Genomic DNA, 14,102 nt, shown 5'->3' with positions numbered 1-14,102 from the left:
TGTGACCTGGTAATGACTGACATGGATTACAATGAATGGACCTGTCGTTTAGTGATGGCCTCACTGGGCGGAGTGGTGGCTTTGGATCTGCAATGGCAATCAGAACGTTGCCGGTTCAAATCCCATAAATGGGACTCTGCTCTTAACCTGCAACTGCTCCGTCCTGGGTATGACGTTAATCTGCATTCAGCCCTGCATGTAGGCCCTCCATCCTGCAGAGAAAAACTTGGAGGTTGGTGGCAGAATTGGCACTCCAGCCACCATTAGAAACTTCCCACTGGCTCCACTCCATTTGAACTAGTGTGGTGCTGAGGTGTCATCCATCGCATGGCTGCACTCGGGTCCTAGTCTGGATCCTGAGTTGCTTTGTCGTGTGGTGGGCTCCTAACCTCTCTCACTGGCCTGCATGTCGAGCCTTCACACCTCTGGACTTCACAAGTTGGCTCGTTCTGAAGAAAGGACTTCACGTCTGAAATCTAATACTGCTACAGGTGTCTACACCACCAAGACTATAATTCTGTCCAAAAAACCAAAATCCGCAAATAAAATTACAAAAATGCACAGAATTGTTATCCCCGGCGGTCCACAGAAAGTCATCATTGTAAGTGTGATGAAGCAGCACCTCCACACAGGCTGCACTGATTTGGGGTCAGCCATCCACCTTGGACAGGATACTCAACATTTTTAAATTGGATTTAAACTCGCACCTACCTCATACCCCTTTAATGAAGGGCCAACCAAAACCACAGGCCGCATGGAAGGGACCACATCATAGGGAGGAATGTGCTCTGTCTGCAAGAAAAGGGGACATTAACATCAGCTTTAGTAAGACAGCATCTCCAACTTAAAGCAACTTAAAGCCGCGCCATGACTGAAGTGCAGCAGGAACAGCCTAGAAGGTGAGCTCCTGAGTTCACACCATTCACATCTCACTACAGCACTCGAAGAAGAACAAGTGCAGCCACATTGTCACCTGCTGGACGGTCCAGTGAAAGTCCTGTTTGCTCGTCTGGCCAACATGCAGCAGAACCTGATAACATACTCAGCTTCATTTGAATTAGTACTAGTCCAGTGTACCTCCTATAATATCAAGGTGGTGGGGGGGAGTTTGAGGGGGTAACATGCAGATTGAGGCACTAGTGACCAATTAGAGGGTGCCCTGCGCCCCACAGTTACTGCAGCTGCTGAAAAGGTTTTAGTTTTTTAATAGATGGCTACACATCCCGAGTTAACAGTGACCCGCTTTCAGGTCAAGAACCACTGGACTAGTCGACGACCAATCAGTGAGCTCCACACAGACCCCCCCCAGCACACTCATCAGGAGCACTTAGCATTACGGTTTAGCCAGGGGTTTATGCCGGGGTCATTGAAATTTGTTATTCTCTACTTTATGTTATTAATAAAAATAATAATAATAAATTTTATTTATATTGCACTTTATATTTTAGCAATCCCAAAGTGCTACAGAGTAAAAATAGAATAATAAAAACAGAAGAATCTATAAAATACTTTAACAAAATGTCTTACTAAAAAGATGAGTTTTTAGGTTTCGTTTTAAAGCCTCAGTCGGCTGTGGGGCTCTCAGGTAGTCAGGGAGGGCATTCCACAGCCTCAGTGCCACCCTGTCACCAATGCTGCTGAGCTTAGTTCTGGGGACTTGAAGAGTGTTAGTGTGTACAGAGCGGAGGGAGCGTAAGGAGGTATGAGGGGTAAGGAGTTCCTGTAGATAAAGAGGGGCATGTCCATCAATGCACTGATGGGTAAGAATGGAGACCTTATACTCTATTCTGAATGAAACAGGGAGCCAGTGAAGGGTTGTCAGGATTGGGGTGATGTGATCATGCTTTTGCACCCTCATCAGGATCCTGGCAGCGCTGTTCTGAATATACTGAAGTCTCTGGATACTCTTGCCAGGAATCCCGATGAGGAGCGCATTACAGTAATCCAGCCTGGAAGAGACAAAGGCATGGACGAGCTTCTCTGCATCTGCCAGGGTGCGTATTGGGTGGAGTTTGGCGATGTTCTTGAGGTGGTAAAAAGATGACTTACAGAGATATTTGATGTGGGTGTCAAAGGTGCGTTGTGAGTCCATTTTAACACCCAAATTAGTAACAGATGTGGAAAGGGGAATATTTTGGCCAGAGAAAATAATACTGGTGATGGTAGAAGAGCGAAGATGATGTGATGTGCCAACTAAGATGGCTTCTGATTTGGATCTATTCAGCTGAAGAAAATTGAGCCTCATCCATGCCTCTATCTCCTCCAGGCAGGTAGTCAATGTAGATGTTGGCAGAGGAGCAGTAGAGGAGGTGGGAGTAGTCCTGAGGTAAAGCTGAGTGTCATCGGCATAGCAATGGAAAGATAAACCATGTCTGCCAATGACAATTCCAAGGGGGAGCATGTAGATGGTAAAAAGGACAGGGCCCAGCACAGAGCCCTGTGGAACACCACAGGTGACGTTGTGGGTGTGAGACTTTGTGCTCAGTTCTGACAGTCAGGTGTGATGTAAACCAATTTAGAACATTTCCTGAGAGTCCAATAGTGTATTGCAGGCGGTGAAGAAGGATGTTATGGTCTATTGTGTCAAAAGCAGCTGTCAGGTCAAGGAGGATAAGTAGTGAAGGAGAACCAGTATCTGTTATTATACACGTTGTTGTGTTTATTGCATATTTAATCATGTGCCCTATCCCCTTAATATAGTGTTTCAGGAGGCAGGACCACCATGATGTACTGCTGTAGGACCGTCCACTGCTTTCGCAAGTCCAGGCAGAGGCTCAGGTCCACCGGACCACCATTGAGTTTTGGAGACTTGTAAGTACTTTTGTGGATTTTCTGGTTTCTTTGACCTTTTGCTGTCTTTGTTTTTTGGATTCCTGTTCTCCCACTAAGGTTCTCTGATTCTGGCCATCTTGTGGTGCCCCACACTAACCTGCACTCTGTGGGTAACGGGGTCTTCAGAATTTGAAATGACCTCCCGAAATGAATGAGATCATCTGACTCATCTGTTCAGGGAGGCTTTGAACTCGGCCTGCCATTCTGACGCTGCTGTCAGTTTACCTCGCTGTCCAAATGTTCAGGGTAGAGTGTGTGTGTGTGTGTGTGTGTGTGTGTGTGTTGTAGCACAAATGACGTGATCTGTTCAGACATTTCTTTAAGTATTGAACTTAGTGCAGGGGACATTCAAAAAGCTTCTGCGCTTTTATATTTTCATTGGAAACGGCGAAGGCGGGAGGAGTAGTAATCAGACATTAAAAAGTTGGTGTGACGCTGGGAAAAATTGCATCGCAAACAAAGGTGACCAGGCAGAAAAGTGATGTCATTTGTTTTTGAAATTCTTAATAAATAGAGTTTTAAAAAAAGTGCAAAACTGTCCCTCGTATATTACTCTGGTTTATGTTTTTTTCTTTTATTCTGTTGAATGCTTTGTATATCCTGTATTTGCATAAGATATTTGTATCCAGTGTTACATACCCCCTGCTGTTCTTCCTGAGAAGGGCTTGGGAAAGGCGCTATATAAATAAAATGCATTATTAGTATTATTGGGATGTACTTGCTTTTAAGATTTCCTGTTTTTTGCCTTGTTTCCCATTCCTGTTCTCATTTAGTTTAAAGTCTTATGAGTTGGAGTCTTCCACTTGGTTAAAAGTGTATGAGGTCTCCCAAAGGCTTCACTGCCCAGGCCAGATCTCCTTCTCACCCCAATAGGTTTAGGATTAAGCCTCAAAAAAAAAAAAGGAATATTCCAAAAAATATAACTAAATGTCCCACAAGGTGAAGGATGACAGTAAACCTTTGGCTTGTATAAAAATATGCAAAGAAAGAATCTTTTATAAATGAAGAATTTAACAAAACCAGCAAATGAGGCCAACATGCTAAACAAATCAAAAAAGGCAAACAAGGATTTTCCTTAAAAGGTAATCCACAGCAAACAAGTCCAATCCACAAACCAGAAGAACACAAATAAATTGAGGAAAAAATGTACATGAAGCTCCACTATAAATGAATGATCTCCTGCTCCTGAGCCTTCTCAGCCGACTTCAATAGTCAGTGGGCAGACTCAAAAGGAGTAACATCAGGGTGGCCCTGCCTCCTAGGGCTCCACTCACAAGGAACATAAGCACATTTAAAGGGAATCGCAAATGAATCCAAAGACGTAAAAGTTAATAACTCACATTTTACAAAATGAGAAGAGCTGACAAATACAAGCCAGGGAAAAGACCCCGGCTGTAATCTATATACGTATATAAAACTAGCTGTGCCACCTGTCTAAGATGGGTTGAAATCCAAGTAATCAGCGTAGACCTTGTCTTTTTTATTTGATACGTGGCTTGTCCATTTGGTCTGCTATAATAATGCGCGCCCAATCCTTTTCCCTCATGGTGGCCTTTTCCTCTTCAGATAGAGCCGCCTGTTTTTGTCGCTTCCTCTTGGCATCACTTGTCAAACTGGCCATTCTTACAATCAAAGTGTTTTGCTTGGAAAACACAGTGGAGGTCACTACCTCATTGGCCAGGTTTAGCAGCTCTAGCCTGGTCATACTGCTTTTGTTTCCCAACGTGCACACTGATTTATCGTTATTTTCATTCATCCATTGCCCACCATACAAAGTTATCGGGTATTAGTATTACAGCTACAAGTCTCGTTCACATGGCCTGAGCAGATGTCACTACCATATAATTGTGACCAACAGAACAGGCCAATAAGACCAATAGGAATTTCACTGGACTTTGTGCACAGGACAATATGACCCTCTAATGACCCTGAATATGTAATGTCACTTGTGACCAATCAGGATGCTCACCTCAGACCCCAAACTCAACCACACAGAACCATAATAAAGTCTTTATTGGATCAATCTGTCCACTCCAGAAGCCATCTTCTTCACCCGCTTTTCCTCCTCATGCCAGGCGAGTTATTCACCCAACTGGCTGGAGCACTCAGGCCTCCAGTAAAGCCCACCCCGGCCCACCAGAATTGGAGCACCCAGGTTGCACAAAGCCTCTGTGACATAGTAAGGGTGCCTCCCCTGTGCTCCTCCTGGCGGCCCCAGAGGTCTCCCACAAGGCTGCCCACCCAGACTACAGTTCAATGGCAGCCCCACAGGCATCCAAACTGGGGAAATGTGCTGCCCTCCTGTGGCCGGAGGGGAGACACATTGTCATGATCAGTGTCCCTGTTCTGTCATTCTCTGATTTTGAGTTCCCCTCCAGGAGAGATGCCATCAAACCAACCCGGACACTTCATGGCCCCTCTTTACACACTTTATGGAGACATCAAGCAGTTCAAGTGCTAAAACAAACTGAATTTGTCCTTAAAATAAGCACGCGGTTTGAATAAAGCTAAACTGGAGGGAGAACGCAAAAGCTCAGAAATCTAAATAAGTAAGTGAGTGAACTTTATTGTCATTCATACCATACCACAGTACAACAACGGATGCATAATCTAATCAGTGATTTAAAGCTGCTATAGAGACCTGGGTTCAAATTCCAGTCCAGTCACCATCTGTAAGGACTTGGCATGTTCTCTCTGCATTCACACAGGGACTGAGCCACAGCCTGAAGACCTCCAAGTCAGATGTAGTGTGCCAGTGAGTGCGTGTGCCTCTGCTTTGGACCCCATACTGCACATTCCCTGTGACCCACTAATGAAGTAAGTGGAGGGATCGGTCATTTAATAACAGGCACACTGCAGGACGTCCATGTGTCACCTTCATGCTCTAACCTGCTTAATGCAATTCAGGGGCACAGGGGACACCAGGGTCCATCAGAACAGCACAAGGTGCAGGTCATAAAACAAAGCACACACACACACACACACACACACACAATCCCACCTTTACCCACAGATCAATGCAAGGTGTGCATCTTTAGAGATGTGACAAGAAAGGCCACAGAATGAACATGCAGACCCCTCACAGACCACCCAAAGCAACTACACAAACTTCAATTTTGGATCCATTCAGAATTGCACATATTCGTCTGGTTTTTATTGGTTACTTTCAGGAATACAAATATCTCATAAAATGACTGAATTTCAGTTTATATTTTCCAAAACAGCCCACAAAGCACATCATGTCACACCCAGTCCGCCATTCACCTCAAAGCTTTTATTAAATTTAAATACTTACCACCTTCTGCTTCTGCTTTGCTGCAAAGAGAAAATAAAAAAAAAAAGATTGGAAGTTACGAGTGAGCCGGCATGACGTCAGACAAGTCAGACAGCAGGGGGCGCACTTCATTACTGCAGCCTGAACATTCAGCACAGACAGCGTGACTGCAGTGACAAGGCTGGCCACAAGGGGGCACTCGCTGCCTAATAAGTTCACTTCAAGCTTCTTGTCCCAAGTGGGAATACTGGCTTTGGGTTTTCTTATCAGGGAGAGACCACAGCATCATGGCATCAGGAAAAAGAAAACCAGAACTGAGCCATCAGACAGTGAACTTGTGCAAATAAATCAAAGACAGTAGCATTTGTACCATATGATGTGACATCAGGTCATACAAGTGGGAGTGGAAAATAAGAAGTCCCGGGGGGCTGCTATTATGTGAACAACAACTTAAAAAAACACCTGACCCACTCATGTAATTTATGTCAAAGGTATACAAAAAGCATAGGAACTCCCTGAGATGTCCGTGTGAGTTGGAGCTTCATGTTGTCGTTCATGGAGAGTAGCTAAGTGCTTTGTGTGCTTTGGGAGTTTTTCTCTTCTTTCTAACTGAGGTTTGAAGCAAATTCAATGGCTTCTCCATGCAGTATCCCAGTTTACTGCTAGGAACCGGGAGCCCAGATAATCAAAGTCCAGCAGTTGAGGCAACTGGCAGGCTCAGACGCGGCACGGTGTTGTCCTTATTGTGGCTTTTGGGAGTTTCTGTGTCCATGCCACAATGAATGGAACGAGGCTGCGATGAGGGGTCTCTGGGGTCACATTATTATGAAAGATTATTTTTATTTATTTAGCAGATGTCTTTATTCAAGGCGACTTATAAAGCGAGTTACAAGAATCACTAGCACAGAGAACTTCCCTGAGGAAGAGGGAGTTGATACCTGCAGGTAGGCGAAGACACACATCAGCATCCTGAGCTCTTTGTCAGGACGACAGCAGCTGCCCTGCAGAAGAGACGCTAAGGAGCTCCAAAATATTTAAGGAAAAGGCGCATCTTCAAAAGACACCTGGACAGGAGGAAATGCAGGAGTGCAGCTGGAGTAGACAAAGGGAGATCACTCCACAGCGTTGGGGCAAGAAAGAAGAAGCATTGTCCAGTCTTGGCAACTGGAGGGCAGGTCAGTAGACATGCTGAGGCGGACCGGAGTCTTCTTGAAGGGACACAAGTGATCAAACCATTCAGAGAACCGTAGATCAAGTCAGGCGTTTAGAATTGGAGTGACGCAGAGGAGGAGAAGTAGAAGTGAAATGAAGAAAGGAGACCACCAGGGGGAGCTGGAGAGGCCTCACCAAGGGAGAACTGCAATGAGAGAACCAGAACCTGAACAAGGAGCTGCATGGCACAGTGCATGAGGAACGGTCAGGTGATCTGAGTATTATGAAGAAAGAAAGAAACAACAGGACTGGGTCACTGAAGAAAAATATGAGTGAATGAAAGGGAGGAGACCAGAGTCACACCGAGAATCCTGACCGTCACTGATGGACAAAGGGTGACATCTTGAAGAGCAACGCTTAGCGACAAATCGGAGGAAGGAGAATCAGAAGGCAAGCACAGGATATCTGACTGCGACAGTTTAAGTTTCATCCATGATGAAATGGCAGATGAAGATCTGGGGTGGAATCTTACAGCTTATAAGTGGGGAATGTGAGGAAGATCTGTGCATCATCATCACAGAGGTGGTAGGAGAAGCCATGAGAAGAAACAACAGTCCCTAAGTAACAAATGTAGAGAGAAAAGAGAAGAAGCGTTCTTGGTTGTAATCCATGATTGCACAACCATTAGTTATGACATCTCTTCACTTGTGACACCTGTCTGAGTACACTTGCTGAAGCCTAATGTTACTCGATTATGTAAGTCGCTTGGAGAGAAGCGTCTGCCAGACAATTCAATGTGAATGTAAGACACCTGTGGAGAATTTCTGGGGAGAAGACACGTTTCGGTCAGAAAGGTAGGACTTGAGTTGCAGTTTGGCGCTTCTTCTTACATAAGTACGTAAGAAATGTGACACACGAGAGGAGAGGAGAGCATTCACTCCGTTAGCTAGTAGCTAAACTGTCGCGGTGTCTCGTCCAGATCCTTCTTGAAGGTTGTCAAGCTTTCTGTCCCAACTCCATGTCTCGGTAGTTTGTTTAAAACTCTCTGCATAAAGAAGTCCATTCTGGCTTCCGCCCTAAATGCACTTCCGCTTAATTTCTGCTGGTGTCCTCGAGTATGTGATTCATCGTTTAGTTCTGTTGTATTCTGAAGACCTCAATAAAATCCCCACGCAGTGTCATCTGCTCGGGAATAAACAGGCTGAACTCTCCGAGTCTATCAGGGTAGGCCGTAAGTCCCATGATGCTCTGCAGTGCTGCTCTATCTTTGGTGTATTGTGGTGACCAGAACTGCACACAACACCCTAGATGTGGTCTCACTGGTGCATTATGGGGTCTACAGCTTCGTCCACCTGCTTTCTTTTAATTGACAATGCCAGATTGTTTCCATATGTGAACGTTCTCAACTACTGGGCTGCTGGCCGTATTTCACAAGTTGTTTATATTGGTAGAGGGTCACAGTGGGCAGCAAAGTGGGTTGCTCTGACGCCCGTGCTCGATCCAATAATTGAGTTTGACTTTGCCTTGGTGGACCACAAAGACACGCATATGAGAAACTGTGGGTGGTGACACCAAACTACACCACGATACACACTGCTACACCCATACTGAGTAGTCCAGTAACGTCCGACGAGCTGAGAGGGACACGTCCCTGAGCCGGCCACGGACGGTAACAAGGGGCAGAGCCACCTGACAGAAGTTTAGGATTATAGAGCTCTTCGTTGAAGGTGCCACTCCAGTTGTGTGGCCACCAGCAAGCCTCTGGTCTGATCAACATCAGTGGAGATAGGGGGGCAGATGGTGTTGTCACTGACCCCAGGTGAGTGATGTGAGGGGGAGTCGGTGGTCACCTGCTATCAGACAGTTCCGAGTTGTAAATTCTATGTGAATGCCCTATGAACTTGAAACTCTGAGTCGGAGAATTTGGAGAAATTGTTTGGTCAACTGTATAAAATAAAAGAATACAATGTGACATTAGAGTGACATGACGTGAGCAGCAATACACGTTGAATACGTTTCATTCACTATCCATGCGTCCTGAAGAATATACTGCTCATCTTTAATGGCTTTAAGTAACTAATCAACAGCAACCTCGCATTTCTCTGAATGGTCTGACTGGAAATTCACGTAAACGCATTGAAGAGGGAAGGTGGAACATCACAAGTCGGAGTTCCGAATACTCGGAGAGCACATGAAGGCAGCATTAGGGACAGAGCAAGGCAGATGTGAGTGCGTGGGGCCGCAGAAGATCGGAGGGACACTCAAGAGCGGCCCTTTAAAGGCCCACCACCGGCCTCGAGCGCTAGATGCAGTCCTCCATCTCTCACGCCCTCACTCTCATATTTCCATCGGACCGATCCGAACTCTTCGATCTTCCGCGATATCAAACCCCATCCATGTCCTCTGTGGATTGGACACACAAGAAAAAGGGAACCTGCTAAAGTACAGGACCAGCACTCCACATGCTGTCAGGGTAGGGTTAGGGTTTGAAGAATGAACATTTATGGGGAAGTGGAGCGATGTTCCTGACCATTCCAGCCAACTTCTGACACGGGCCGGGCGTGAGGTGAGATGGGAAGGAGATGCGATTTCAATCAGTTTGCATTTTCAAGCCAGCAAGGGCACAACGTTCTTTCCCAGTAGTCATCTGCAGAGCACGGTGCGCATCTCCTCGGTTTGTTCTCCTGTAAATCAATGGACTGTAGTTTGTATCGAAGGTGACAATGAGAGAATACTGAAGAAATAAAGACGAGGAGTAAAGCTGTGGAAAGCACAAGTCAGACCTCGAGGAGGAGTGCGGCGGGAGATCGGAGCTACTCATTGTCCTCATCGTCACCGTCGCCATGCACATTTAATGATGCATTCAACTATTATTGGAAGCGCTTGGGAATTTCCCAGGAGGAGCTGGAGACGGTTGCTAGGGACCAGACTGTCTGGGCTGTTGCCACCGCGACCCTCGGCAGAGCCGGCGGATGGAGGATGAGCACATGTATTATTAGAAGGAGAAACACTCGGTGGTCCTCCGCCATTAAGACACACACGTGTCACCTCGACATTAAAGGGGAGCAGATCAGACGGCGTGCTCTTCAGGGTCTGCGAATATGAATGCAAGAAATGTGGGAATTAAAAACACCACTCGAAGGCACTGTATGTACGGAGTGCTACAAATGAACAGCATTCTCCATTCCATAAATAATGGGCAGATGATGGCGGTCACATGGCAGGACACTCTTAATTCAGGTCTCGCTGCCACAACAAGGCAAACGCATCATAATGGGGGCTTCCTTGGACGGAAATGACCTGAAACTTCCACAAACCGATTGCTGATGTCCTCGAATTGGCGGTGCCACTCGTGCTCACTGCAGCTTGCTGGACTCCTGGTCGACATTGTGTGTTTCGACACTTTTACGCCAGCAGGTCTGTGCCATTGGATGCCTCTGCGTTTTCTGCTGTGATTTCCTCCTTCACCTCCATTTAGAGAAGAACGTCGACACACAACGGGAGTCAAGAATGGTGGGATGGTATTGCTAGCCGCTTCACTGAATTCCAGTGGCAGATGGAATGAGACCAGTAACGGTTCAATATCCGTGTAATCGTCTCTCCTACATCTTCCTTGCATTTTAACACGTAATGTGCTGCTCAAAAATGTTGTAAGCGTGGCAAATCCTTCCGTGGAAATCTGACCTGATCGTTGAAGCTGTGATGGAATGAGGACTAAGCAGAATTCAGCATCCCATATGAAAGTGGCCTGAATCTTGAAAATCCGGACTGAGTTAGATATGGAGTGGCATGCCGCACTTACATATCGGTATTATGAATTCATATATAGAAATGATTTACCACGGCGCCATCTAGTTTTGGTTTGTACAAGGATGTGTGTTTAGGGTTGCTAGGTAACGGGCACCGGAAGTCACACTTAGTGTTGTTCTTGAAGTGACGAGCCCTCAGTACGTCTCACTGCTTCTACTTGTGCTCTTCAAAGCGTTTCAGGTTTTGGATTCTTTGACTGAGCTCTTACGATGATTCCTTGACTTTGACTTTGGTTGACGTTTTGGGTTTAGATTGTGGTGCCCCGGTGGACGCCCAGGAGGACCGGAGGAGGGCTTGTGGATCCTCCGGAATACGAGGGGGTGTCCTCCCTGGTTGTTGTGGGGACCACGGGTACAGAGCTTGGAAGCTCATCCCTGTAGGGGCTCGGGGTCACCGCCAGGGGGCGCCCCCAATGCCTTGGGAGCGTTGGACCTCACTGGGAAGTACTGGGGGGAAAAGACTTGGAGACATCTGGTGGACTTCCGGTTTCACCGCTGGAGCTTCCGCCACACAGGGGTGTGGCTTCGAGCCCCAGGATGCAGCTGGAGCCCTTCAGGGGTGAATAAAAGGGGCCGCCTCCCTCCAGTCGGGTGGAAGAGGACGAAGCTTGGTGGAGAGGAGTGGAGGCGGACCAGAGACTGAGAGAAGGCATTGTGCGTGTGGCCAGGGACTTGAGGGGTGATTGGTGCTGCGGCACTGGGTTAGTGCTCACGATAAGTGTAAATAGTAGTTGTGAATAAACGTGTGTGGTTTAAACATCATGCCTACCTGTCTGTGTCCGGGCTGTTCCCCACAAGACATTTATTATTCTTACTTTCCTAGTTTGGACAACACTTGTCTCTTTACTTCTGCCATTTTCCTTCTTCTTGCGAGCCTCCTCACAGCGCTATGAAGGGGCACAGGGGGAGGGATGCCCGCTAATGGCCTCTCGTCTCTCACCCGCAGATCAAAGGGCGGGTCCTGTGACCACCGCCCCGGAGGTCCTGCCTCTTACACTCTTTAAATCACTAGGCTGAGAGGGGGACACTGAACGTCAAGGAGAATCTTGTGTTTGACGTTTTCGTTTTTTTTTTCTAGCACATTAAATGGGGTCCCACTGGTCCCCAACGTTTTGTCATCTTCTTTACAAGGTAAAAAAAAAAATCAGAATCAAAGTGGCAGCGTAAAGGTGGCTGAAATGACCAGGGCCGCTGTATATGATCTACAAAAATGAATAACTCAGACGCCATGTACACCACAATCGAGTCTGTGTCAGAGATGTGGAAGAATCGGAGCCAAGTGTCATCCGAGTGGTAATCATTTCATTTCTTATGTTGTCAGTTCAGAACAAGACCTGAGAGGACTCTTCGACTTTTCACCTTCTCGGAAACTCAAATGAAGTGATGCACTGACTTACGGCCCCATTCGGGACTCGCCGTTTGGCCGTATTTCAAAGTGACCATAAGTCCATCGAGAAGTGGCCGCCCAAGTGATCGGTAGTGCTGTGTGATATGTTTAACCATTCCTTAGCGACACTGTTTTTACCAAGGTGGACCCCCGATTATGCTCGTTTCACCAAGTGGGCAGTTTGCAATTGCTGCAAGTGGCGCCATCAAACAATTTAAAAAAAGGCAGCACTGGGCCACGAGATCAAAAATGTTGAGAAGCACCGGTTGGTGTAAGGAAGGCGGTGTGGGCCGAAAGCAAAATAATTAGCCATGTGGAGCAGCAAACAAATCTTAAAGGGACCTGCCATGAGACCCTGTGAAATAATCGCAATAATAAGACTTATTACTGCCACTGGTCTTGGCAATTTCTGTGGGCCTCAGCTGGAAAGACGAATCGCCTCAAATCAGCACATGACGCTTTGTCAATTCCGACAAGCAGGTAAGGCGCGTGGAGACCCTGCACCAGGCTGATCCCAGCACACCCCCGCTACACTCCACCCGTTGCTGTCTTCTTTGCGCCCCTCACATCAGCCAGGCCTTCCTTTCCATTGTTTATTGACCATTGCGTACGCCTCGCCTTTCAGCATCTATCTACACCCAGCGCGCCCCGCCGTGCTCACCTGCCGAGGGTGGCGTCGCTCTGAAGGTGCCGGACACCATTTCACCAAGGCTGGAGGAGGAATTCCCACTGGATTTTCTGAAAAATGAAGTTAACACGTAAATTTAAGTTCACAGCAGATCTCACCAGTGCAGGAAGCACAACGTCGAGCAGCATGCAGTCTTCATGCGGTCTAACAGTCTGCACGTTTGGTGCTGCTTTGTCATCGTGATGTCACCTGATGTTTAGCAGGCACATGATGTGGTGCCAATGGGCAGACCCGGGGGTTCCAAGCACTGAGAAGCCCCCGTCCGGCTTTGACCTCTGTGCACATTTCCAGCGTTATTCAGCGACAGCCCCTAGTTAGGCACACAGACAGACGAGGACTCGGGTTCATTTGAGCATCAGGGCTGCCAACTGAGCCACCAACCCACATTCACAATGTGCGTCCGTCTTGAAGGCTCAGACATTTGGCCTTGTTTTGTTCTTCTCAAATCGTGAATTAAGTTTGCCCATCAGTCTGAATTTGTGTTCTACGGATTGAGAAGTAAAAATGGAATCTCAAGCTAAGAAATGCAAACATTTAGAAATGTCACACCTGAGTCCTTGGAATCGGCTGTCAGGTGTAAAATGCAAATGAAGACGAGTCCTCGCACCCCCTGGCCCTGTGTTCATAAAACGTTCATTTCTGTCACACCTCTGTAACAGAATCTCAGAAAAACTGACAACTTATAGATGCTCCTTTCCTCAGCATTTTCACCTATTATAATAACAACAGGGTGGCACAGTGGCGCAGTGGGTAGCACTGCTGCCTCGAAGTAAGGAGACCCATCTGGGTTCGCTTCCCGGGCCCCCCCCCTGCGTGGAGTTTGCATGTTCTCCCCGTGTCTGCGGGTTCCAGTTTCCTCCCACAGTCCAAAGACATGCAGCTTAGGTGCATTGGCCATCTGAAATTGTCCCTAGTGTGTGTGTGTGTGGGTGTGCCCTGTGGTGGACTGGCACCCTGCCC

At 47.0% G+C, this 14,102-nt stretch overlaps 1 protein-coding gene across 2 annotated transcripts in view; it reads right to left on the bottom strand.

Moving 5' to 3' along the window:
* cacnb4a (calcium channel, voltage-dependent, beta 4a subunit) overlaps positions 1–14,102 on the bottom strand; it is an 80,448-nt gene that overhangs the window by 29,683 nt on the left and 36,663 nt on the right. For both annotated transcript variants that reach the window (XM_028808085.2, XM_028808084.2), the window contains 3 exons: positions 13,116–13,192; positions 6,128–6,147; positions 712–792 (listed from right to left, as the gene is read on the bottom strand). In XM_028808085.2, coding sequence (XP_028663918.2) covers positions 712–792; positions 6,128–6,147; positions 13,116–13,192 — 178 coding nt within the window. The remainder of the gene's footprint in view (positions 1–711; positions 793–6,127; positions 6,148–13,115; positions 13,193–14,102) is intronic.

Source organism: Erpetoichthys calabaricus, chromosome 8 (genome assembly GCF_900747795.2).
Source record: "Erpetoichthys calabaricus chromosome 8, fErpCal1.3, whole genome shotgun sequence".
Taxonomy (NCBI): Eukaryota; Metazoa; Chordata; class Cladistia; order Polypteriformes; family Polypteridae; genus Erpetoichthys; species Erpetoichthys calabaricus.
This window is presented reverse-complemented; position numbering and strand designations above follow the sequence as displayed.